Genomic DNA, 26,639 nt, shown 5'->3' with positions numbered 1-26,639 from the left:
AATCTTTAAAGCTTCATCATTTGGTCCTGACTGGCAAAAATCCATGAGTTACCCGAAATAACAACATACGATTTTTAACCATGATCAAATAAACCAACTTTATATTCCTTTGTTTTTATAGTCTTGAATCTTGATCTTACCGTATTTTCCGGCGTATAAGACGACCCCCGACTTTTCCTGTTAAAATATAGGGTTTGGGCTATACTCGCTGTATAAGACTACCCTTCTTCCAGCGCACACCAAATAAAAATTAAAAACCATCAACTGGCTCACCCACAATGTAAAAGCAATTGTGCTAGACCCAAAATGGCCCCTGCAACAAGCAGGAACCTCACATAGCCACAAAAAGCCCAAAAAAACAACTTTCACACTTTACACACACAAAATTCCACATACAGCTTTGTGAGATTTTGTGTGTTTGTGTAGTTAGAGTGAAACACTACAGAAACACACTAAATCTCAGAAAGCTGCACAAATATTATTTTATTTTATTTTTATTTTTATATGAAAACTAAATTTAAAACTTCCTAAACTTTAAATGGCTAGGTCTAAAAAAGAACAACTAAAAAAAACCCCAATTAACTATTTTTTTTAAAGCTCCCAAAGGGGAAAAAAACTTACCCAATAGAACAGGGGTCTCCAACCTTGGCAACTTTAAGACTTGTAGACTTCAACTCCCAGAATTCCTCAGCCAGCTTTGTTTTGCTGGCTGAGGAATTCTGGGAGTTGAAGTCCACAACTCCCTGCCTGCTTGATTGCAGGCAGGGAGTGGCTTGCTGATGGAATGGATTCAGGCAAGCGAAGCAAGGCAAGCATTGCGCCTAGCAGCTAAAGTAAGCAAGCTGGAGGGGGAAAACTTTTTTCCTTTTACATGGCTCGGGCGATCCCAGCTGCGTTGCCTGATTAGCAGGCAACTCAGCTGGGATCGTCAGAGCTTGGATCGCCCGAGCCATGTAAAAGGAAAAAGTTTTTTCCTTTTACATGGCTCTGGCGATCCCAGCTGAGTTGCCTGATTAGCAGGCAAAGCTGGGATCGTCAGAGCTTGGATCACCAGAGCCTTTCGGGCTGGTCTGCCTGGTTACAGGAGAATGACACCCGGCATATAAGACAACCCCCAACTTTTGAGAAGATTTTCATGTATTAAAAAGTCATCTTATACACTGGAAAATACGGTAAATCCCATGTTTTTTCCTGGTCATCAGAATTTTCCCATGGGAAAAACTAAAAATAAAATTTGAAACAACAATATTTTCCCACAGGAAAGATTCTTGTAATTAATCTCAAAATCTTATTTTAAATCCATCTTGCCACTTAGTTCATTTATAACTTTCCAAAATCAATGTTCTAATCACCCTTTTGCTGTTTATTCCAAAATAGTTTAACTTGCATAAAACTTGCATATTTAACCATGATTAAAGGGGACTCACCTGTGTATGAAATTTGTCGTTCTGAAGTTTCTTAATAGACAAACAGCAGTTATTAAAGCAACTTCCAACGGTGCTAAGAAAGGAAATATATGGACCCAGTATCCTTTTGAAGGCACTGTACAGCAGCTTGGGCAAAGGTAGGGATCCCTCAGCTTCCAGAGCATTAAATCTGCTGGGGACTGTTGTCCATGTCCTCTCCTTGTCCAGAGAGAAATTTGGGAAACCAGTCCATTCACCACCTCCGCTGTTGGCTCCATTGCCATTGCTTTCCCAGAAGTATAGTAGTGGGTTTTTTAAAATTGTTTGTGCTCTTTGAAATATCTGGGAGTAGTTATTTAAAGGAGACTTTCAAGTGGATGTAAATGTGTCACCTTTTAAATTTTCAGATAAATAGAAATAGTTAAAATCCTGAATGTATAGGAAAAGATGTTATAAAAATGCATATATGCTAATATCTTCTTTATGAAGAATTGATACTAAGATTTTTTTTAATGAACAGAACAACCTCTAGTTTTCTTTATCCAAATAACAACTGTCATGTAATAATTGAGTTTTTAATTTTCCTGACCTCCAGTTTTATCGTTGGATACAAATTTTTACTTCAATTTGTCAATTAAATGAATGTCATGAGTTTAAAAAAAATCACTATAAACACAATTAGAAAGTTATTGTGTGACCCCTTTGACATCATGGCAGGGGCAGCTTTGAATTATATACCCAATCCCTGGAATTTATAACCATAGGGTTATGGATTTCTTGAACATGGGAGGTAGCAAAAATATTACTTCAATCTGGGAAAGACAAAGTGACTCCAAATTTACAGTCTTGGATTGCAAGTATGTGTTTGCTTTCTCCTTACAAACTGTCTATCAGCATAATGAAAGACTGATCAATGTATTAAGGGCCCCATTTTGTGGCTGTATTACTGACTGTCCAAGTATCTCAGCTGCTAAATATATTTATTTTGGATGCTTTTATTGTTTTCTATTATTTTAAAATGTTTTAGTGTTTTAATTGTAATATATATATTTTAATGGTAAACTGCCCAGAGTCATTGATTGAGATGAATGGCTGTAGAAATGAATGAGTGATTGATTGAATAAATAAACGAATAACAATATTAAATATAGTCAGGGTTTAATAATGCATTTAAAAGTTAGGTACTGTATGTATGTGTGTTTATGTGTATATACACACACATACACACATTCACACATACATACATATACAGCTAGTCCTCGACTTGCAACAGTTCATTTAGTGATCATTCAAAGTTACAACCACACTGAAAAAGGTGACTTATGACTGTTTTCACACTTACAATCATTGCAGCATCCCTATGGTCACATGATCAAAATTCAGATGTTTGACAACTGATTCATATTTATGACAGTTGCAATGTCCTGGAGTCATGTGATCAGCTTTTGTGACCTTCTGACAAGTAAAGTCAATGGGGAAGCCAGATTCACTTAACAACCATGTTACTAACTTAACAATGAAATTATTCAATTAACTGTGGCAAGAAAAGTCATAAAATAGGGCAAACTCACTTAACAAATGTTTCACTTAGCAACATAAATTTTGGGCTCAATTGTCATAACTTGAGGACTACTGTGTACTCACGCATGCACGCATGTATACACACATGTATAATTTTCTTCTCTAATCTTGTTTTCTTTTTTCCCTTTTTACATAAAAGATTTTTTAAAAAAATAATTTTGTGGTGGTCACTGGACTCAAGAAGCAGGAATTAAGATAAAAACACAGTAAGATATAATTCTGGATCCTAGAAGAATATCTTTAGGGCTTGACCCACTGAGTTTGCATGTGTTTCAGAGAAAAGAAAATAAATAGCCGGGGAGAAACTGCAGCATTTCCTTTTCTCTTAAGAGGCACAGCCTGTTTGACTTCAGGAAAGTTATTTCTTTTTCATCAAGATCTTTTGAAAAAATTTTTTTAAAAGAATGAAAGATCTTTGCAAGTCCTGAGGAGGGTATTACTTTTTTTCCCCCAGTTTCAACTCAATAGTCTTTTTCAAAAGATAACTAAGTAATAATCCTTTGCAGTTTTTATTTTCCCTGCCAGGAATACAATAACAATCCCTAGCTAGCCCACTAAAATTTGTGCCGCCAAACTTTCTTTTCCAGGGAATGCATCTTTGACTTGAATATAGTCAGTGAATTCTAAGGATAAACTTTAATAATATAATTATTTTCTTGCCATAGCACCCCATGGGTATTAAAATTCAATAAATGAATTCCATCGATTAGCAAACAGAGTGAAATAACTGACAGCAACACTGTGACATATCAATTGTGAGAAGAAAGTGTGAAAGTAAAGTTGTTTGGAGAGTTAAGAATTGAATACAATATATTCTATTGTGATTAGCTGTCTAAGGTCCAGTATTTTAATGCTTGTTATGTGGCCTGAAAATCACAATGAACTTTGACTGTGCTGTGTTCTCAAAGCCAGATAAGCAGGCGACTCAAAGCCAGTTAAAATCAAGCATTGTGGCTGCATAGGTTCAGTAACACATGATTGATAGAAATCGGGCTTGTCTTTTGCATAATCCTGCACTTTGCCAAGAGTTTGAATAATTACAGAAGCTAGGCAGAACATCATATATTTCACAAAAGGACATGAAGATCTCACTTTTCTGGCAGGTACTAGATCTAGGATGTTAATGGATGGAGGGTGTGATGTATACTGTATATGTGGGACATTTAGTAAAGTGTTATTGCCATGATGTCAACTTCATTCTTTTAATTGATTTCATGATGCATTACGTTTTATTGTTTGATCACCAAGGAAGTCCCATTGTAGGTGGGTGACTATATATTTGTTAAATAAATAAAGTAGATATAAAGTTGAAAGCCCCTTCTGGGAATATTTAGAATATCTAAACAATTGGAACAGGGAAAAAAGAATCTCTGATCCTCCAGATTTTACAGATTAACCAGACCAGTGACTCCATCTAGCATCACTAATGGTGAGGGATCCTGGGAATTATTGCTTAGCAAGACCTGAAAGCTGACAGGTTCCCCCTTTCCATTATAGGATAATATACATGGAAGAAAGCTAAGCAAATTTTCAATACATCACCTCTTCCCTGATTACATGTTTTTGGAGATTTATTTCTTATGCTTGCAATTCTGTTTTATAATCAGAATTGCATGCATTTTACAGAAGTAATGTGTACTTTACCCTCAAAATGGTGGCCTGGTGGCTCAGCAGACTGATTGCATTGTGATTAACACCAGCTGCCTGCAATTACTGTAAGTTCAAATCTCACCAGGCTCAAGGTTGACTCAGCCTTCCATCCTTTCTAAGGTAGGTAAATTGAGGACCCAGATTGTCGGGGCAATAAGCTGACTTTGTATAAATATACAAAAGTATGAAGGCTATTGCTTAACGCATTGTAAGCCGCCCTGAGTCTCCGGACAAGGGCGGCATATAAATCAAAATAAATAAATAAATAAATAAATAAATAAATTCTGAAAATCATTTTTTAAGTTTTGGAAACAAATTATTTTATTTTCAATAATTTGGCAATGACTCATGGCCTATAAAATAATAAATATTTGGAAATGCAATAGAAATTATGTACTTTAGATCACCTATGTTTCCTGGTTTTTGATCCTTCAGCAAACACGTTCTGCTTTTTCATATATAAAGGATCAACATTTTAAAAAATCAATTTCAAATTCCACAATGCACTATAGGCTTAAGTACATCGAATAAAATATAAACAAACTGAATTTTACAACCTGTTGCCTTGTTTCGGGTACCCTTGTAGAAGGTTCCTTTAATGCACACAACCACAGACCTTGGCTATTCTAATTCAGAAAGACCTTGATAATTCTCTGTAGTGCTGCTAGATCAAGAAATGGAGTGTTGTGCTTTCTTTCTTGAAAGGGGCATAAGTGCACCCCACTTCGAGGAGAAGGCTAAACCAGTAAAGAGTGTGCTTTATCTGGGAACTTTGATGTCAGCTGCTCAGCTTCCCCCTCCCGCCACACACATACTTTTTTTGTTCTATTAAGGGCTAATATATATCTACATATATTAGTAATGCCAGCACTGTACACAGCAAACTGTGATGCCAAAATGATGACACCTGTGTACTGATGTAATCACATAAATGCTGCAATTATATATTTGCATCAGGATGCCTGACAACAAATTGTGCCATCAGAAATGATAATACATATGTTATCAATAAAGGAGAATATTTGTACGTCAGGGCTAAAATGAGGGTCCTTCTGAGCTTGGTTGTTTTCTTTCAGACATTGCACAAACTAGGTAACATCATCAGAAGACATATTGAAAAATCTTTAATTTCACAACACATGGACAGACTTAACCATAGTTTCAACTGGAAAACTGATTATCCTAGACCAAGCCAAGTCCAAAAATGGTACAGAATTTCTGTAAGCCGGGCACTCTGACAAATTAGCCATGAATAATCACATAGATATAAACAACATTTATATACTGTGCAAAAGAGAGAGTGAACAAGCCAAAAAGGGAAGAAAAAGACCAAAATTCCTTCCCACCAGCAATCAACATCCAGAGGAGCGTAGATTAACATCAAGGTTAACATCAGACTAATAAGTAAACAATGCCCAAATTAAGGAACTGCCAAACAAGCAAACAGCCCAACCAAAGAACCACTAAGACCACTCCCATCAACCCTGACAGGGAGAGCCACTATAAATATAAACTGAAGAGAAAATCCCATTCCTTATTAGCACTGATGATGTTACCTAGTTTGAATAATGAAGCATCTGCAAAAAAAACCCAATTCAGCTCCTAGAGGACCCCTCACATATGTTATCATTTGCCCCTCTCTTGCTTTCCCTGCAGAAACCCATGCAATAGGGCCTGATGTAAGTTTATTCCCCTTGCAAAGACTGTGTGTTGATTGAAAGCAGTTTTGATGGTGGTTCTCTGTATATTTCAAGCTTGATTCTTGAAGGCTCAGATAAAGTGTCCTTAGAAACCACAGCACTGAAAAGGCTTTCCTGTAGAGGTTCAAGACAGCCCAAGTTCAGGTATTTCCCAGGCATAAATTGTTATTCATGCAGGGTTCTGTAGCCAGGAATATACATAAGATTCACTACTGGATTAAAAAAAAAAGATAGAAAAAACATAATTAAGGATTTTGATGAGTAAACATTAACAATTTTAAGGCTTTAAAATACAAAACAAATTATAAAATATACAATATTATAAAGGAGGAATTAGGAAAAAAGTCTGAGCTTTAGCCTTGTTCCCCTGAAAAATAACAGTTGATTCAAATTTGGAAATAAGTAGTCCTAAGTCAACAAAAATGGTAGCTGACCACTTTCAGAATCTCTATTAGCTCCCCTCTCCTAATTTTTCTGTTAACTCTCTAGAAATAAACAAGTTGCTGGCTGGAAGGTATCTTCAAATTTATACTGACTTTAGAAGAATTCATATATATATTAATTGAGATCAGATAAACTGGCTTATTGTGCAGGGAGTTTTACTTTATCAGATGACCAGATAATATAAAGCCAGCTCTGTCCCACAATATAATGATATAAAGACACTTTAAAATGTAAATGTTTATTTTAAAAAATAGACACTTTCATTTAAATGCAATTTAAGAGTCTGCCATACCTTTTCTTATTATGGATTACAAATGCTACCAAAATAGTACTTTCTCAACCAAATCTTCTGAAGGAGAAAGAAGCTGGAAAGTTTGTTCATCTACGTCTTGCATTACATATTAAGCTTGAGCGTGACACAGATGGGTCCTATGTATTATTCTAAAATCAAATGCATTTTTTATGACTGTTCAATGGCAACAGATGAATGAAAAGGACATTCTATCTTTGAGTGGCAGTGCTAGATATCTATTCCTTACCTCATATAAAAATGTATGCAATCGGGGGCAGTATTTGTGTCAATCGTAATCTCACTGTACACAAAAGAAATCAGCATCACCACTTTCTCTAAAATAGTGTCTTTTTTAACTTTGACTGACTAATTGTTTTGTATTTCTAATTCCAATGAGAACGCTTGCCTTTTAAGGGTAAACTATTATTTTCAGGCATGGATTTTTGTTTGCCACTGAAATGATAAAAAAAAAACATATCCAATCTGTTTATCATAGCTGTGATACTGCCTGGTTGCATTAGGGAATGCAACTTGGAAACAGATTAGCAATTAAAACAGACATTTAGAACATAGAACTTTTAAATCTCAGCCAGCATATTTAGTTCAAGTAAAATAAAGCTATTTATTAAAATAGTCTAGGCATTCAATCAATTTTACTTACTGGGCTAACTGCACATATCCAAGTATGGTCATCTGGGGCAGTGCTTGTTTCCTTTCTAAAGGGAACATTGCTTCAGTTTGTTTTTATGCTAACTTCTTTTAAGCAGTGCAGATGGTAGAAAGAGTGGATTCAGGAATCTATTTTCACAAATGTTCAATGTTTGAAGCAGTGGCTAGGTAGAGCAATTTCGGAGCAAGTAAGAAAGGGTCTCAATGTGGTTATATGAGGCACTTGGGTCTTCTGCAAAGATGAAAACAGCCTTGTTATATAGTAAAAACTTTGTTCTCTAAAAGTCAAAGCCACAACACAAGTTTATATTCCACAGCAGTTTTCTAAGGGGAGAAGATAACCTTCTAGAACCTTCTATTATCTTGAGAACGAAGCATGCGGCAATCATTTGGGATGTGCAGAGAACAATTATTCCTTTCTTTGCTCAAAAGGAGTTGCTTTTCATTTCCATGCCTAAGAGAACTGGAGCAATTGGACAGGAATTAGTGGGGGAGATAACTTAAGATGTAAGATTCATCATCCTCCATCCAAAGAACATTTTAAAAAATCCTCTATAGATTGTGGTGAGGAAATCCTTCATGAATCTATCTTGTCTTCTCTCTTCCTCCCAGGATGGAAACAGGGTCCCCCCCCTCCCAATCACAACCATCTACTAAGAAAGGCTTTCTGCAGTTGGTTTGCTATGCATCTGCTGGTGACATGACGGGATTAGAAAAAGCTGTACCGATTGATTCTGAGTCCAGTTTAAGTCTCAGGAGCTTGGGGGGGTTCACATCAAAGTCTTCAGTGACAGCCAGCTTGACCTTGCCATTCTGATTCTCCTTGATAGGCTCTAGAAAAACAACATGCTTGTTTGCACTGATCTTGCGATTTGTTACATCTGTGACTGATGGAGTTGTACTAAGAATAGAGGATTGGGCACTGCAGTCCTGAGGGGGACTTGTAGGCTTCCTGCAGCACTTAGAACAACAACATGGTGTAAGGTACAGGTACATCAGCACTAATACCAAGCTTACAATACACCCTAGGAGGGTTGTGAGGCTAGTACTGAAAGATTCCACTAATTTGGAGTAGTGGACTGTCACATTAACTTCATATGTTTCATTGATCTTCTGGAGATCACTGATTGCTATGCACTCATAAACACCCGAGTACGACCGGTTGGCATTTATGATCTTTAAGCTTCCATTTTTTAAAGGTTGATGTGTCTGATCGCTGTGCTCGGGATACATGAATAATTCATGGCGTGGGGAGATCCACCTGTACGTAGTGGTGTTGTCTTCATGGAGGCTTGTGTTACAGTCTATTACCAAGGATTCTCCCACTCTGCACAGCACTTCTGGAATGTCAAATTTCCTTTGGTTCCAAGAACAAATTTTAAAATATTCATTGTAATTGAAGGTCTTAATTAAGGAGAGCATATTGGGGTAGGCTTTACAAGTATGCTCCTCTATGAAATCCCGCACAGAACTGTAACCGCGATGTTTCCATTCCTGGAGCATCTCCTGGAGAGAGCAGTCACAATTCACAGGGTTGTTGTGAAAATATAAGCCATTTTTAATGTACGTAGGCAAAGTTGCTATGACTTGAATAGGAATGCTGCTTAGGTTGTTGGCAGAAAGATCAAGCGTCCTTAGATAAGGGTGTTCAAGTTTTTGAATAGACTCAAATGGAAATTTTGTTAGCCTATTCCAACTTAGATAGATCTTTTGCAAATTGATTAATGTCATGAAAGCTTTTTCATCTACTTGCACTATCTTGTTATTGTAAAGGAGAAGCTCTTTTAAGTTCACAAGGTCTTCAAAGTAGTATTTTTCCACAGTATGCAGATGGTTGGAGGACATATCCAGATACAGAAGGTAGGTAGCATTGCGAAACACATGTTGAGTGATGTTTTTTATTTTGTTGTGGCTAATCCTAAAGGTTTCAAGATGTGGTAAAGTGGTCAGGCAATAATCATGAAGACGAACAATAGCATTGTGGCTGAGATCCAAGGTGATAGCTGTAGGAGGCAGTGTAACAGGGACATGCCGAAGGTTTTTCCTGGTACAGCTCAGGAGATCAGCAGTACAGATGCAGACTTCAGGGCATCTTGTGAAAGTGGAAGCATTGCTTAAAATGCTAAGTTGAACACCCAGGCCAAACAGTACCAACAGCTTCACCAGGATAAATAGAGTTAATGTCAGCAGACTCATTGTGAAATGATGGAATTCACTCTTTTCTGCCACCAAGATCAGTCCAGACCACCAAAATAGAATTCACATCAAGCATGGTCTTTCATGAAATGGTTGTAATGTGAACAGCTGACAGTTGAAAGGATTGCTGAAATCGGACGGGCTCCTTTTAGAGACTTAAAAAGTCTTCTAAAACTGTTTGTGTACATTGCAGAAAAATAACAACATCCAAATGACAAAGTCATGCAACTATTGTTCAGCATGCCATGTTAAGGCTTGGTACCAGTTTAGCAAGCCTCTGTGTTCAGTTTTTGCCCCAAATAATTTCAGTGGCACAGTGCATCTGTAAAGGTAAAAATAAATATGCCCTTGAGCCCAATCTCTTTGAATTCTACTTTAGGATCTTTGAGAAGATTTAAGGATGTGCCTCCAAGCTGTTTCTTCCACAGATAACTTATCTTTACATCCATTTGAAACTGCAATTTTGATAACTTTATTGCAACTTTATAAAGTCAGAGCCATTTCTGTCTGCTGTCCTTGGAGTCAAAGTTTCCATTAATGAATCGGCATCCTCTGGTTAGGCAACTCCTGTATAGCTCCATCGTTAATGAGATTCAGGTAGAAGCCTTTCCCTTCCCTTCTGCAATCCCAAATGAAAATGCCAAAAAAGCAGCTCTTACCCCGTTTCCATATTCTCTGGTTTATATTGAGCAGCATCACTCCTTCCTGCTACTTGAATCTTTCAGCCAAGCTCTATGTATGCAAACACTTCCCTCCTCCTGCTATTTACAAGCAGCCCGTGAATACTGACAGGGAAAGCCTAGTGGGCTTAGAAGCAATCTTATTGGCTTGTGTTAAAAGGGAGTGGTGTTAGAAAGGGAGGAGAGAGGAACCAGTAATGAAGACTTTTTTTTTTTTGAATGGCATGTAGGGTCTTTGTAATGCCAGGCGGAGGCAGAAAAATCCCTGCACAGTTTTTCTAAGACTGACTAACCAGGAGGCACACAGGAACTGCAGCAACTTGCACCAGTGGTTGCAATCGCAAGAGAAGCAAAGGGGGAGAAGGAAAGCAGCCTTGCAAAAAGAAGGAGGGCTGTGTTCTGGTTAAGCAACTCTCCTGCTTCTCTTTTCAAGCTGCTTCTATAAACGTTCGGTTTAGTAGCTTTTGAATCCGATCCTCATTTTTTAAAAAAGCCAGAGGCATGGTTTTGCAATTATTATAAGAGGAGACAACCAAGATTGCAAATTTATTTCTTTCTCTATTTCACTGAATGGGATACATTTACAAAACAACAACGAATACAGGTGTTTTTGTCCCTTCTGTATGTTTCAGAGCTGAAGAAGCTTCTTGGATGAGAAGTGAAACATCTTCAAAGAAAAACCAAAAAGTCCAGTTGCCTCTTGAAAAAGCACCTTTGGGACTTTCAGTGCTATCTGGATTTTGGTGTATAAGTACAATGATCACAGTAAAATATGATTTCATAATCCTAGCAATGGCTTCTTTTATCACTGGCAAATTCCCAAAAGTAGAACAATAGAAGTAATTAGGTGTGAGAGTTAATAGTTGCCATCTGTACTCTAGTAGGGTCATATAGAAGTTTTCCTCTGCTATGCTGGATGAAACCAACTTGTCCCACAATCTAGGAAGTTGTCCTGTTGCCTTCTATTCATTTGATTAAAAAACAGTTTTCTAAAGCCTACATTGTTTTTTCAAGTTGTAGTAAATAATAAATCCTTTTCACTGCTGTGAATATCAGAAATGGCCTAATGCTGAGTCAGAGTCAGGCAACTGGTTCATATGGCCCAGTGTCACAGTATTGACTGTGAATACTCACAAAGGTTTCATTAAGTTCAGCTTATCTGGAGATGGCAAGGATTGAAGGTGGAACTTCTTCCATATGCATCACATGCTCTACCACTGCTACTTTGCCTGCAGCCCTGAATCTGACTTATTGTAAAGTAGCTCCCTCTATTCCTTCTCTGCTTTTGAGCAAATGGATAGGAGTGGGTCCCCAATATTCACGACGTTGCTTCTTCCTTTCTTGGAAGTTATGAGCCGTGGTGGCTCAGGGATTAGGATGCAGCATTACAGGCTAACTCTGCCCATAGCCAGGAGTTCAAGCCTGACTGACTCAAGGTTGACTCAGCCTTCCATCCTTCCAAGGTCAGTAAAATGAGAACCCAGATTGTTGGAGGGAATATGCTGACTCTGTAAACCGCTCAAAGGGGGCTGTAAAACATTATGGAGTGATATTTAAGTTGCAAGTGACATTGCTATACTGTATTGCATCTTACCTTTATTGGTGGCTTGTGTTAGTTTAGAAATCACTGCCTTGCTGTTGTGTAACTGATTTTACCAAGGTTTAGCTGTAAAGGTATTCTCTAGGTAGAAAATATGTATGCACATTTCATGAAGGTGAGAAAGAGAAATGGATTGTTTCTCTGAGAAAAATACATTTTCAAAATCAGATAAAATCCGTTATAGCCATTATTTTTTGTTAGAATCAACTTCATAGCACATCTGTATGCTTCAGCACTTCATTATTTTTCTTCCATTGTTTCGATTTGCAAACAATATTTCTTGTGGCTTTCTTTTAACATTTATTGTTATCAGTAATTATCTGGATTTTCTTCATTTCACATTTGTCTGTGGCTGATCTATTAATAAACTGCAGCTTGTTGTCAGAAAATTGGATGTTCAAGTACAATAAACAACATCTGGTAACTAAGATAAAAAAAAAAATACGCAAAACCTCCTGATATTTATGACATTCTTTTGGCTGGCCAGAAAGCTATTCTTGCTCTGAAGGTTCATCAGAGACCGAAAGAGAGATTGCATGCCATTGAATTACCCTTTGCCCCCTGCACAGTTTAAGCAGGTTGACCAGGCATGTCGGCAGAGTAATTGCAGGGGCAGTAACAGCAGGGCCTGGGATGTAATTTCCAGGGAGACCTAGGCTGCTTTATTTGAAGGAAGTGAAAATCAAAACCGAGTAATTGGTTTCCATTAAGGCAGCAAATGACTAATTTGGCTGCTGCAGCTGCAGGATATCATGGGCACTTAACCCTCTGTTTTCCAGTTGAAGGAGCTCTGCTCTAGAAGAAATACTTGCCAGATGCCTCCCTGTATGCAGCTACTTTTAAAGCTGGACTTGAATACTGTATACAGTAGGTAAAGGAAATAGTTCTATACTTCCTCTTCCCGAGTGTTCTTTCTCATCACTTTTTCACAGGTCTGATTTTTATCCAAAGACTAGATTCATTAATCTTGGCTTTGGTTCATTGAGGAAAGCCTTGAATGAATTTAAATGTTTTACCCTTTTTACCCTTTAAATTTTAGAATGATGAATCAACTTGCCATTTGCTAAAGCCCTGTATTTCAGACCTGATATTTGTGGTCACATAAACAATTTAATGTGTTGTAGAAAGTATAATGTCTTCATTTTAAGACTACTATTTAGATGATCTGAAAAAAGGAAAAGACAGATTATATAATCATTGTTTTAGCACTAAAAGAAAGTGAATGAGAAAGAAGATTGCTCAACTTTCATTTTCTTTGCTATTGGAGGGGTGGGGGGTGAAAGAGACTCCAGCTTTCAAATTTTTATTATATTTTAAAACAATAAAGTAGAATTCCAATGGTTCTTGAGCCATCTTGCCTCAAACACCTGATAGCTTTTACTTGCTGATTAATGTAGCACTTTATAGCATAATTACCATGTGGTATTATTAGTAATCTTTAAAAAACTTCAGTGTTTTCTTAACTTCTCTATTTTGTTAGCATTTTGCTTAATGTGTCACTCAAAAAGGAGACAAAACCTCCTTTGGGTGAAATATACCCCAAAACAAGGAGCATTGTAATTTTATTGCTTGTTTGCAATTATGTTCCCCTCCCAGATATTATGTAGGTTTCATAAGAAAATGAAACTTGTGCTAGACACAAAGAACAAACATAGTTTTCCTTAAAAATATTTATTAGATTTTTTTATCCCACCGTTATTACTTTATAAATAACTGAAGATGGCAAATGTACCTAATACTCTTCCTCCATCCTATTTTCCCACAACAGCAATCTCATGCTTGATATATCATTGATGTGCAAAGTTTTGAATTGTAACAGCAGCATGACTTGACCTTGCTAGATCCATAAAGTTGCTTTTTGTACTATGTAAACATAGTAAAGTGAGCATGAATGTCAATTCCACATAACTAAAATTAATTGCTGAAGTGATGAGCATTATCTCTGTAGTCTTCAAAGGGGGAAAGGAGAACTCTAAACTGGTTCTTACTGAAGCAATAGATGTCTACGGTTGTTCCAGAATGCATATGAAGATTCACAAAGTTGATTGCTCTATCATGCAATAAATATATACCTCTATGTCAAAAATTTACACATGAAGAAAAATAGCTCTGCTCCAGTTTTCTTTTTAGCCTACTTGTATTCCATTGTGGGAAAATTTTCTATATATGTCTCTTCCAAATGCGCACTCTGCAGTGGTATTTTCAAGAGAGAAAGTAGGCATGTAAACATCTCTCTTGAAAGCATAAATGTAAAGCAGCTTCCTCTTGTGTGGAAAGAAAAGCAGGAAGAGTCTGGGATATATTCAATTATATTGAGCTATCCAGAAGATCAAATTTGGCACAGAACATTTGATGGGCTGCAGTTAGCTCCATCTTCTGATTATTTATGATTGAGTTTGGATCTGTATGCTCATATTGTTTCAAACCCTTCCCCAAGAGATGCAGTCTGATAGCTCCCTGGAAACAGTATTGAAACAGGTACTTCTGCCAGAACCATCCATAGCGCTGGGAATATAGTCTTTGGAGGCAAGCAGTTTCCTCCTGTCAGTCCCACATCCTCAGGACCTAGTCCTGGGTTGTGGCCCTCTTAATTTTTGGTGAGCATAACCATTTGTAGCAGATACACTGCATCTGTGGTGCTGAACTCAAAGAATCAGAATGCAAAGTTTCTGACAAAGGAAAACCGTCAGTGTTCTTAATATGACAGGAAGATTTACATTTTCAGGATGTTGTTGCTTTACAGAGTATAGTAGAGGCATTCTTCATATTGAGAGAAAGGGAGCCTAATATTGATGGAAAGCTGTGAGGCAGCTGAGTCCTCAGCTTCCCTGAACCCATATGCTGCTGCACAGTTTGGCAAATTTATAATTTTGCTCTTAATAAAGGATTCAGGAAGACCTTTTCTATATTTTCTCTTTATTTGAGGAAAGGAGAGCGCAACAGCAGTCATCCCAATGACAACTTCAGAAAACAGAAGGAAAACATAGGATACCTCTGCTCATTTCCCAATAGGCTGCCACATTGCTTGTTACAGGTACTAAATGTGCTGCTTTTTAAATGCAGTGGACACCACCCTCTTACTGGCTGAAATGTACTGGCACTTGAGCTAGAGGCAAGGACAAGAATTCCCTCGCGCTTTTTAGGTCAACTCGGTTTAAAAATATATCATTGACATAGCAACTAACAGATGTAAAGAAGGGAGAAAGCTTTGCAGAATGTGGCTGAAAAGATGGTACCTTTGTTTACTTTATTGGGCTTGTATTCCAGTCAGCACCAACCCTGAGCAGCTCATAACGCAGAATCTTGAGGCCTATCACCTTCTGGGTTCAACTTCCAAGAAAGAAGGTATGGGTAGATAAACTTACAGAATTGCAATAGTTAAATTCTATTCTGTCGAACTATAATGCAGAACTGAGCAGTGAATAATGGGCATACTTTGGAGATCAGTGTAGAGCCCATGGGTTATTCTGGTATTCACAAGATACCAAGGCACAGAATTTCAAAAAGAATTAATACATACTTGCATCTAGACCAAGGCAGAAGGAGCCATTCTTCTCTCTAGAAAGGAAAACCATTGTTTTAAATTCAAGCCCTGGAAAGCTATGGGACCAAGGCAAGGAACAGAAGCCTCTGGAAAAAAGTTGCAGACAACTATGCAGATCCAGGGTAGCTTCAGAAACTCTGTTTTCAAGCAATAAATGTTTTACTTGAGAATCTGTCCTGAGATTTTAAGCTTTAATTTGACTGTAAGTGATTATGTCTGTTTTACTGACTGTCGTATTTGGATTGCACTCTCTTTTTTAAAAACTCCATGAACCCCTAGAGTTTGGGTGAGCTTAAATCTTTTAGATTTTCTGGGCAATAGATTCTTATGTTCTGCTCAGAATAGTTAATGTTTTTCCTGAGGACAGTATCTTCTGGAGACATTCTCTCTACTTTAGCAACTCTGTAGTCCAGCATCTTTTACCACCAAACATATTTTGCATTTGATTCCTTAAAGATCCAAAGGAAATTCCATGTCTGTTTTTGGTCTGTTTCCTTTTTAATAAGGCTTATCTTTGTGTCCTTTATCTAGCTCAAACTTCCCTAATTGTACCCTGTAAAAATTGCTGTTGTGGTTTCTCCCTTATGTGCTAATGAGACCGCACCCTCTCCCATTCATGCCAAGCAATTACTACCCACCTGCACCAGGCAGAAAGGCTGAGCCAAGTGGGATGTGTGTGTGCAATTTCAGAGGTCTTTTGGGACAGGAGATGGAAGACCTTTTTATTTTATTTTATTTTATTTATTTTAATTTGATTTATATGCCGCCCTTCTCCGGAGACTCAGGGCGGCTTACAATGCGTTAAGTAATAGCCTTCATACTTTTGCATATTTTTACAAAGTCAGTTTATTGCCCCCACAAACTGGGTCCTCATTTTACCTACCTTAGAAAGGATGGAAGGCTGAGTCAACCTTGAGCCTGGCAAGATTCGAACTTACTAATTGCAGACAGCTGGAGTTAAATTACAATGCATTAGTCTGCTGAGCTATCCAACCTTCAACCTTTTTTTGCCGTATTAAACCTTTTGTTATCCTTGTAGTGGGAAAACATACTCTCTTCTGATTTCATGTCTGGTACATTAAAGCTTTAGTTATTTGTATGTCATTAAAAACCCAAGGACAGCTATATATGTTTGCTTTTTATTTTATTAGTAGTACTCCTTTCCCAAATATTCCCTATGGTAAAAGTACCTACTATCCAGTAAAAGTAGTTGGGAGAGGATGAATTATCCCAATTATTTTGCTCACCTTTCTCTCTAAGATTCAGTTCTTAAAACAGGATGGGTAAGAGGAAGAAAGATAAAATTATAGCTATATTTATAAGATTTTTTGTTAAGCTACAATTTTGTATGTTAGTGAAATGGAAAATCAGCTTGGATAGAATTCAGTATTTTAGGATTCTTACCTTGGTGCAAACTGGGGATCTGAAGGGTTCAGATGATTTTTGTTGTTGTTGAAAATATTAATTGTAATCTGCAGAATATTTACCAGCTGTTTCTTCTGTAATAGACTGTTGATGTTTACTGATTTGCTGCTTCATTAGATGCATAAAAAGGCTAGGATAGTTTTAGAAAATTGAAATGCTATTGAGAATTAGATTTAGACTCCATACAGTATACATTTTAAAGAAACTACACTCATTGCCAATATATTTTTATTCCAAGTTTAAGACATTAGCGATGATATTGAACTGGCTCCATAATTTGTCTATTTCCCTTTATCAGCCTGTCTGTTATTAAGATATTCTTTAGGGACGCTCCTTTGCATCTTACTATTGGATAGTGCACATTGTATGGAAAGGGCTTTTTTTGGCTGTGGTGGCTCAACTGTGGGAAACTTTTTCCAGCAAGCAATGTAACACTGCCCTTACTTCATTTCTTAGCAAAGAAAACTTGTAGCTAGTCATCCAACCATTCAGTTTTTTGTAACTGTAGCTCAGGTTTTAGTGCTTTGTCATTGCTCTGTATTATTTTACTGATTATACTCTACCAATACAAGGAGCAGATAAATATTTAAATAAGTAGACAGCATTTTAAAGTAAGCCAGAAAATGCAACCGTTTCATAGCATTTTGGTTTCTAGTTTATATAGTGTTATTCACTTATAGGTCAATTATTGATTTTCTCTGTATATATAGATTTTTATTCCTAATTTTATTTTTGCTTCTTCTTGTTCCTCACTTATTTTGGGCAAGTTAAGTAGTCTATGAGTCAGGACAAGAGGGCTTTTAAAAATTCTTTAATACATAAAGTGTCATTTGAAGCCTTGTGTGGATTATCTATACTTGTTCCTTAGAATGATTGCCTTTATTCTTCTTAGATATTTGCTTTAAATAAGGCAAATAGGGACATGGAGTTTGCTCTATTCCTACTGCACCCAATTCTAGCTTACTTTAAAATGCTGGGGTTTTTTGTGTGTGGTTTTTTTTACATATTGTGCTTCAAGATTCCCTGGAATTCCTAAAGCAAAAGCAGCCTATCAGCTGACCTAGTTGCTAAGCAGCTGTCTTTCACCCTTGAAACAAATATCAATCAAATGAAGAATAAAGTATCTGCTATTTAAGAAATGTTTAATTTAAGAATATGTTGTGTCTTGGGAAATGCAGGGAGAGAAACATCGGGGCATATAAATAGTGAGCTTTCTTTACTCCAGGTGCAAAAGCCATTGGCTTCTAACACACTAGCTTCCAGAAATAAGCTGTCATTAGTTTTATGGGACAGCTTACATTAGAATAGATAGGCATTTTGCTGGTTCAGATGGAATTCTCAGGTACCTTCCAAAAATGAATGTGTTTTTCTAGTAAATAGCCTCTAGTCCAGGGGTGTCAAACTCAAGGCCCAGGAACCGGAGCTGGCCCATGGGGTGCTTAGATCTGGAAACCCCTGGAAACAGCAAAGGACCGACCCATGGTGCCTCTGCCAGCGAAAACAGAGCTGAGGAGGGCTACATGTCACAAGCTCCGTTTTTGCTGGCAGAGGGTTTCAGGAGGCTGTTGCAGCCAAAAACAGAGCTCAGAAGTTCGTTTTCACTGACAGAGCGCTCAGGCCACCACAAGCGCCTCCGACATGGGTGACATCGAGCTGGACATGCCCCCCCAGGTCAAACACAACCCTGATGTGGCCCTCAATGAAATCGAGTTTGACACCTCTGCTCTAGCCCCTTTGAAGCTTGTTGAGGGTCTTTGGCCTGCCATCTCTTCCTCCTTTTCCTTCAGCCATCGCAATCTATACTGTCTTAAAGCATCCATGGGAAGTGTTCTCAGGGCAACAAGTGGGCTCGTGTATTTATTTAATGAAGGACTGTGGTCATAAGTTGTATACATTTTTTGTGACAAAAGAATGATAGTTGTAAGCAGAGCAATACCCTGCTATTCCAAGGCAAGGCATTTAAAAAGAGAATCTCCCTATCTGTCTGTCTGTCTGTCCTTCTAGGGCTGAGCGAGCAACGGCTGTGCTCTTGACAGATCCTTGTTTTCAGCTCCGTTCTATTCAGTACTTATTGGGTCACACGGAGCCTTTAGTACTGGGAATGACATCATCTTCTGCTGACAAGAAACATTTCTCCCTGCAGAGCTGTAAGTATCTCCAGTATGTTATGCTTTATTTTGCCAAGAACTGCTTGCTTGCATTGCTTTTTGTCTCTAGTCAGATTGATGGTTGCCTAATGTTTAAGAGGTCTTTGTAGAAAAGACAATAAAATAGTCCCTGTTGTGAAATTTGTGAGCAGTCTTCAAGATCTCTTAATGTTACCTTGGTATTTTCCCCCGTTAACCTGTTCTTATCCTCAAAATGTATTTGCTTTTTGAAACTCCAGAGGTATACAATAATTTCCTGTCCTTGCATGCCCGAGACTAACTGCAACTTCCTAGTCTCTGAGAAACATCTGTCAAGGCTTTGAAGAAACAGAGCTTTATTTAAGATGAAATCTGAGCCTCTTTTCTGATAAACATTTGGAGTTATTTTTATAGCAAAATCCATGTGAAAATAAACCCACAGTTAAAATGCATCCAGAAAAAAATAACACAATAAAACATATCACAAAGTCCTCATATTATTTTATTCTATGATTCTTTATAGTACAAACAGCCTCTAATAGAGATGATTAGCAGAGCCAAGTAGAGCTGTTGAAATTGGTCATGGCATGTTTGTGGTAGGAAAATCCAAATCCAGTTCCCAGCATCTCCAGTTAAAAGGTCAGATAAAAGTTGTTAGAGAACATTTTTTTCCAGAAACTTGGAGAATTGTAGTTTTCAGGGCTACGAGGATGGACCAAGCATTGCTATATGTTCTTCCTACATTTCTCCTCCATGAGAATAGTAGCCTAACATATAACTGATCAGATTGAATACTCATTGGAAGCAGAGAAAAAGAAGATTGTAGGCTGTTTTATATTGGCTCTAATGAAAGAAGCTGCATCAGGCAGCATCTCATCCTGAATTTTTGCTTCCCAGCTATCATTATATGAACTGTGGTATAATTGTTAACTTTAAATAATAGAGCCTGAGTTTGTTTTTCCCTTTTATTTTTTTCCATTTGAGTTTTGTAGCTGTGTTGTATCTTTATTCATTGTATGTTAGCAACCAAGGAACTCTTCAATTGATGAGCAGAGCAAATAAATACATTGTGAAGCTGCATTTGACACTGATTAGGTTATAATACTAATTCCATCACACAAGATAAGACTGTGTAATGTATCCATAGAATGAAATATGGGAATCAGTTTCCTCTTAGTCTGCCTTCTCTAGTGTTGTACTTTGAAGGACCTAAATTTAGCATTGCAACGTTATTTTTTAAACATTGTCCAGTCTAAATATTTGGAAAAGGATATCAGCAGAGATAAATCCCAAAGGGCAAGACCACACTAACAAAGTATAAAACTTTATGTATCCACTTGGCCATAACTGGCTATCTTATCTGACCAATTAAAAGTGTAATGTTTCAGCTCTTTCTTTACACACTGCACTCTTTGCAGTCTCCCCATAAGTGGATATCCTCTTACTCTTTTTGAAGATTATGCATTCTTGGAGTAACTGGTATTGTAAGTAAAAAGAGAAAACACCGAGATTAGAGTTGTCCTGAAACTAAGAGGATCAGAGGCGGCATGGTGGCTCTTGGAAATGAGAGATGCTTTGCTTTGGGTGTTTGAAGGTTAAGGGGAGTGAGGGACTGGCTTGACTATGTGTGTTTGAGCATGATTCTGTCATGATGAGGTTACTTTGCTAAACTAGCCCTCATTTCACTGAAATTGAGCTACTGTGAATACTACCATTATGGATCAAACATTGATGAAAAGAGAGTAATGAAAGCATTGCTTCCCTGTACCATAAAAATAGATGGCTTTTCATAAATCAATCCTTTTGGAAAAACATTTGTCCAGCTCTAAGAAGAGAGAAGCAGATTATTGTCTTTAGCTCCGTAGAAAGGTAGGAAAGTAATTGGAGCATCCAGACAGGGAAATGCTGCTCACCAAAGAATAACACTCTTTCTGTGTTTTCCATAGGTTGTTAATTCTTTAGCAATCTTGAGCTGATGAGCAAAACTAGATATGATTGGGGTGGCAATGATGATGAAGAACTATTTTTTTCCTCTAACTGAACATGTAGAATCAAATAAGTTTCTGTTCTGTTGAGAGAGAGAGAATATTTAGACAATAAAGGAACATCTCGGCTTCAAACATGATCTCTGTTTTCTCCCTTGTAATAGCTCTTCTGTGAACTTCAACTAATCTCAGGGAAATTGCTCTCCTAACTGTTTGAATGAGGCAATTACAGTTGCCCTTGGTGTACCATATGCTCGCCACGGGATATATAGTGTATGAGAGGTTTTATTGTGAAATTTGGATCTTTAACCTTTCCAAAAATGAGAAATAATGACTGTGAGTGTATGTGCTTTCTGGAGGTTATTAATTAGTAACTTCAGACACCTTGACTGGAACAGGTTGTGTCTATGAAGGTTCAATAGTTTTTGCAGGAATTGCAGTATTTTTCTGCTCCTTGAAGTCAAAATAAATGGGGCTTTCTTGCCTGACAACTGCAGGCTTTTATTTTTTGATAATTGCATGATAATATTGCTATAGGGAAGGGAGCCAGCTGCAGAGAATACCACAGGCAGATTCTCTTCTCTTTTCCCTAATGTACTGTAAGGTATCTCTTCATCTGTCCTTGCTAATTGTTTCATAAAATGAATCCTGATAACTCCCATCTATCAAAACTCTTCAGCAATTAGACTCTGTGGCCTGGTTATGACTTTCCCTGTCCTGCAGCAAAGGGATTGTGTTCTCTTTCTATTTCTGGGCCCTGGAGGAAAAGGTCCTTTCCAGCCTGTTAAAGAGTACCCACTCTTTAATAGCTTGATTCCCAGAATATGAGCTTGTACCTCTGCCAGCACCATCCTTCGACAATGCTGCCGAGCTGGCTCAGAAGCTAAATGCTCCAAGCTAGATATTTGTTTGCTGACACAGTGATTATCAGATTTGTTTGTATACTTTGTTTTATAGCTTCTGGCACATGGATGCCTTCAAAGTTGTTCTCTATGCTTGATCCAGTTAGAAAAGGCCCATAATTTGCTGCATCAATCCTAAAGGCTAAAGAGTGAAAGAAAGCTACCATAAAACAAAAGATATTATAACAAATATAATATTCTAGTTACGGAGACTGGATTGGGGGGAAAGCTTATATAAATATGCATCCTGGAACATGCCATAGGGGACCTGTTCATGAAACTGTCTTAACTTGGTTCAGATTTTTTTCATCATAGATTCTGTTGCTACAGCCTTGTGAATATTAGAGATCATTTTCATGGATGGATGAAGTGTCCTCTCTAAATGTAATTCTTAACATCTGTTTCTTTTGCAATCATGTTACAAGCCTCTCACCTGCACAATGTTCTGAGTACAGAAAAATTAAATATTTTTAAAATCAAAACATCATCAAATATTGTAATGTCTCTAATCAGAAGCAATAGGTCCAATACATTTGTAAAATACTGTTGAATAAAATTCCCATGCATACTGTGGCATACAAACGCTTCACATTTATTTTTCTAACACTGAATGTCAGTGGGACAGTAGTTTTGAAAGCACAGTTGTCATTTTGAGCTCAAACTAATTTTTGTGCTTAACTGCGCTTAACTAATTAGAAGATGTGTTGGACTCTGCCCCCCTGTGGCCATCAACCTTCTCTACAAGTTCAATTTAATTGTTCCCTGCCAGAGATGGAGAAGTTTTGAAAGTTAAAAATTTTAACTGGTAACTTTTTCTTCTGTCATATTCTCAAAATCTCTACCCATTCAGTTCCTTCTTTGTTTTGTTTTGCAGACACTGATTATATCAGCCAAGAAGAGCTAGCCAAGGTGGAGCAAATGCTTGGCCACCTCAGTGAAGAATCCAAGCAAGCTGCAGCTGCTACTTTGGTAAGTATTCTGATTATCTAAATGTGTGCATGCTCTTCCCCACGCAATCTGCATCCATAGTGACACAGAAACTCTCATGCCAGAGTTGTATAAACACAAGAAACTGAGAGCTGTATAAATGCAGGAAACATTAGTTAATTTGCTTTTCAGGATGAGCTCATAAAATTCAAGAGCTGTACTGAGAACTGTATAAATGCAAGAAATAATAGTTAATTTGCTTTCCAGGCTAGTATGTTTCTGACTTCAAGATCTTGTTCAGAAATGTAGAACCATATGAAACTTGAGGTGCAGGCTTTATGTCAAAGGTTCTTGCAAAGCTTATGTTTCAGTGAGTTGGAATTATTTCCAAACTATCAGGAAAAACAGTAAGAGCATGGTTCCAGATAAACACAAGATAATGCCTTGAGATCAGCAAACTGAGTTTAATTTTGAGTGGGAAGCGAAAGAACTATCCAGGAGGAAGGGCTTTCAAGTAGAATAAAAAAACTGTCCAGATTAATTCTTACATCTAAGATATCATTTGCATCTATTGCTATGTTTGGGTGACCTCCAATGAGAAGCAGTGATCCAGCAAAGAACATGATCTCTGGCAGGGATAAATTATTAATTTGTCTGCTTGCTCACCTTCCAGTTGCAGTTTGGAGCTGTATGAAGGCTGCTGTGGGTGGGGGTGGGAGAGGGAGCAGGAGGGATGTATGCGATGGTCCATGTCTGGGCTTCAGTAGGAAGTCTCTTGTCATTTTGATGTTCTGTTTCCACAATTTCTCCCAGTTTGCCAGTTGAATGTTGTGCCCTATGTCCCTGGCCCATCTTATCATATTTTCTTTTACTGTTTCTTCCAGTAATTTATATCTAAGTAAGTAGTTATATAATTTGGTTATCATTTTTTGTTCTGGGCCTTGTAAAATCTTATCTAATTCATTCAAATTATTCGAGATTCCATATTGCTTTTTGTCTGCTATGTGTCTTGAGTGTATTTGAGTATAGGGCCACCAATCGATATTTATGCCAGAGTTTTGGAGTTGCTGTCTTGAAATGAGTTCGCCTTCATGATTCAGTAAGTCTTGGTACCTCATCATTTTTCCTATTTCGAGAGTGTTCGGGTATATCAATGCTTCCATCGGGGACCACCATTTTGGTATTTTAGTATAGTGAGTTCTCTTAATATCCTGCCAGATCTTGAATAATGAAGCTCGAATTATATGACATTGGAAGTACATGTGTCTTTTATCCGATCCGTCCCATAAGAAAGCGTGCCATCCTCTTATTAAGTCAAAGCCTTCTAAATATAAAGTTCTTTTATTGTCGAGTTCCATCCATTCTTTAATCCAGGTCAATCCTGATGCCTTATAGTAGAGTTCCCAATCTGGTGTTGCTAGACCTCCTTTGTCCCGTGAATCCTGTAGGGCTTTGATTTTAATTCTGGCCTTCTTTCCCTGCCATATGTAGTTCATTGTTGTTTTGTTGAGGTTCTTAAAGAAATCTCTTCCGGGGTGTATTGGTATCACTTGATATAAATATAGTACTCTTGGTAATATATTCATTTTTATTGAGGCAATTCTGCCCATCAATGAGAGTTGTAATCTACTCCAAATTTCTAAGTCTTTTTTGATTTGTTTTAACAATTTGGTATAATTATCTTCTTTAATTGTAGTTGCTTTTGCTGTCAGCCAAATACCTAGGTATTTTATTTTCTTTACTATTTGAAGTCCTAATTCTTGTTCTAATTTCAACTGTTGTGTTTGGGTCATATTCTTCGTCAATACTTTCGTCTTCTGCTTATTTATTTTGAGGCCCGCAACTTCCCCGTATTCCTCTATCATTGTCATCAACCTGGTTCCAGATCGTATTGGGTTTTCCAATATGAAGATCACATCGTCTGCAAAGGCAAGTAATTTGTACTCCTCTCCCCGAATCTTAAGGCCTTCTACGTCTTCTTCCTTCCTGATTTCCGTTAGTAAAACTTCCAGTGCGATTATAAATAATAGAGGTGACATGGGGCAACCTTGTCGTACGCCTTTCTGAATGTCAAAAGTTTGTGTCATGTCACCATTTATTGCAATTTTGGCTGTTTGACAGGAGTAAATCTTTCTTATCAATTTAAGGAATTTCTCTCCGCAATTCATTAATTCGAGTTGTGATGTAAGAAAGGACCAATTTAAATTATCAAAGGCCTTCTGGGCGTCGAGAGATATTAAAGCTATTTCCTTATCTATTTTCTTATCGTAGTATTCCAGTATATCTATGATCGTTCTCAAATTATTTTTAATCTGCCTCCTGGGTATGAAGCCGTTTTGGTCTGTATGTATGTATTTATGAATTATTGTTTTAAGTCTCTGCGCTAATATTGACATGAATAGTTTGTAATCTACATTGAGTAATGAAATGGGTCTGTAATTCCTAACTTGGGTCCGGTCTAAATCTTCTTTGTGTATTAACGTAATAATGGTTTCTGTCCATGATTTTGGGATTTCAGCTGTCAATAATGCTGCGTTGAAGACTTGTAGCAATATTTCGTCTATTTCTTCTTGGGAGTGTTTATAAAATTCAGTAGGAATTCCATCTGGTCCTGGAGTTTTATTGTTCTTTTGTTTTTTACGAGCTTCAGTCAATTCAGTCATTGTTATGGGACGGTTCAGGGTCTCTCTATGTTCTTCTTCAAATTGTGTAATATTCACTTTACTAAGATATTTTCGAATTTGGTCTTCCGGGACATCTTCCTGCCGATAAAGATTCTGAAAGAATGTTTTGGCTATGTTTTTCTTATCTACGTGTGTATGGAATAAAGTTCCTGATTCGTCCTGGAGTTGGTGTATAATTCTTTTGTCTGTTTGCTTTTTTAATTTATGGGCTAACCAGCGTCCAGTTTTATTTGCGTGTTCAAAGTTGGTCTGTTTTGCCATTTTTATTTTTTGTGCCAAATCAGCTTTTGTAGTCAAATTCAATTTGTGTTTAGCCAAATTAAGTTTTTGCTGTGCTATCTTATTATTAGGGTGCTGTTGTAATTTAGTTTCTTCTATCTTGATTTCTTCCAATAAGTCATTCCTGATTCTTTGTTTCTCTTTTTTTCTCTTTGCCACGTATGCAATGGTTAGGCCCCTAATATATGCTTTCGTCGTGTCCCATAGATTTTGTAACGACGTTTGGTCCTTTGTGTTAATTTGGAAAAATATCTTAATCTCTTTTTCCATCATTTGTAGATATTCTTTTTCCTTTATAATGCTTGTGTCCATTTTCCATCTTTTTTGTTTTCGGGAGCCTTTCCAAATTATTTTGATGGGGTTGTGGTCAGCCCACATGTTAGGCATAATTTCTACGTCGTGTGTTTCTTTACTTAGTTGGGGTGTCATCCAGGCCATATCCAATCTTGACCACGATTGATGTGGGCCAGAAAAGTATGTGTACTGTTTGGTTGTAGTATTTAACTCTCGCCAAGTGTCATGTAGACTCATTTCTTGTACCAAGTTCTT

At 37.4% G+C, this 26,639-nt stretch overlaps 2 protein-coding genes across 5 annotated transcripts in view; one reads left to right on the top strand and one right to left on the bottom strand.

The window, feature by feature from the left end:
* RNF123 (ring finger protein 123) overlaps positions 1 to 26,639 on the top strand; it is a 98,014-nt gene that overhangs the window by 66,415 nt on the left and 4,960 nt on the right. For all 3 annotated transcript variants that reach the window (XM_087887658.1, XM_087887656.1, XM_087887657.1), the window contains exons 36-37: positions 19,192 to 19,334; positions 23,075 to 23,169. In XM_087887658.1, coding sequence (XP_087743784.1) covers positions 19,192 to 19,334; positions 23,075 to 23,169 — 238 coding nt within the window. The remainder of the gene's footprint in view (positions 1 to 19,191; positions 19,335 to 23,074; positions 23,170 to 26,639) is intronic.
* Positions 4,932 to 12,656, bottom strand: AMIGO3 (adhesion molecule with Ig like domain 3). 2 transcript variants are annotated; one of them, XM_034441204.3, is made up of 2 exons: positions 7,735 to 12,656; positions 4,932 to 6,549 (listed from the first exon to the last, which is right to left on the bottom strand). In XM_034441204.3, exon 1 carries the CDS (start codon positions 9,936 to 9,938, stop codon positions 8,424 to 8,426), a length of 1,515 nt encoding a protein of 504 aa, XP_034297095.1. In that variant the 5' UTR covers positions 9,939 to 12,656; the 3' UTR covers positions 4,932 to 6,549; positions 7,735 to 8,423. The 2 variants fall into 2 exon arrangements, with proteins under 2 accessions (XP_034297095.1, XP_034297104.1); XM_034441213.3 differs by having other exon boundaries at positions 4,932 to 6,546.

The sequence above is a fragment of the Pantherophis guttatus genome, chromosome 2 (genome assembly GCF_059756535.1).
Source record: "Pantherophis guttatus breed Tessera chromosome 2, ASM5975653v1, whole genome shotgun sequence".
Classification (NCBI taxonomy): Eukaryota; Metazoa; Chordata; class Lepidosauria; order Squamata; family Colubridae; genus Pantherophis; species Pantherophis guttatus.
This window is presented reverse-complemented; position numbering and strand designations above follow the sequence as displayed.

What these genes read in the sequence shown, in the direction of transcription:
- AMIGO3 (XM_034441204.3), bottom strand. Translation starts at nt 9,938, where the DNA reads ATGAGTCTGCTGACATTAACTCTATTTATCCTGGTGAAGCTGTTGGTA.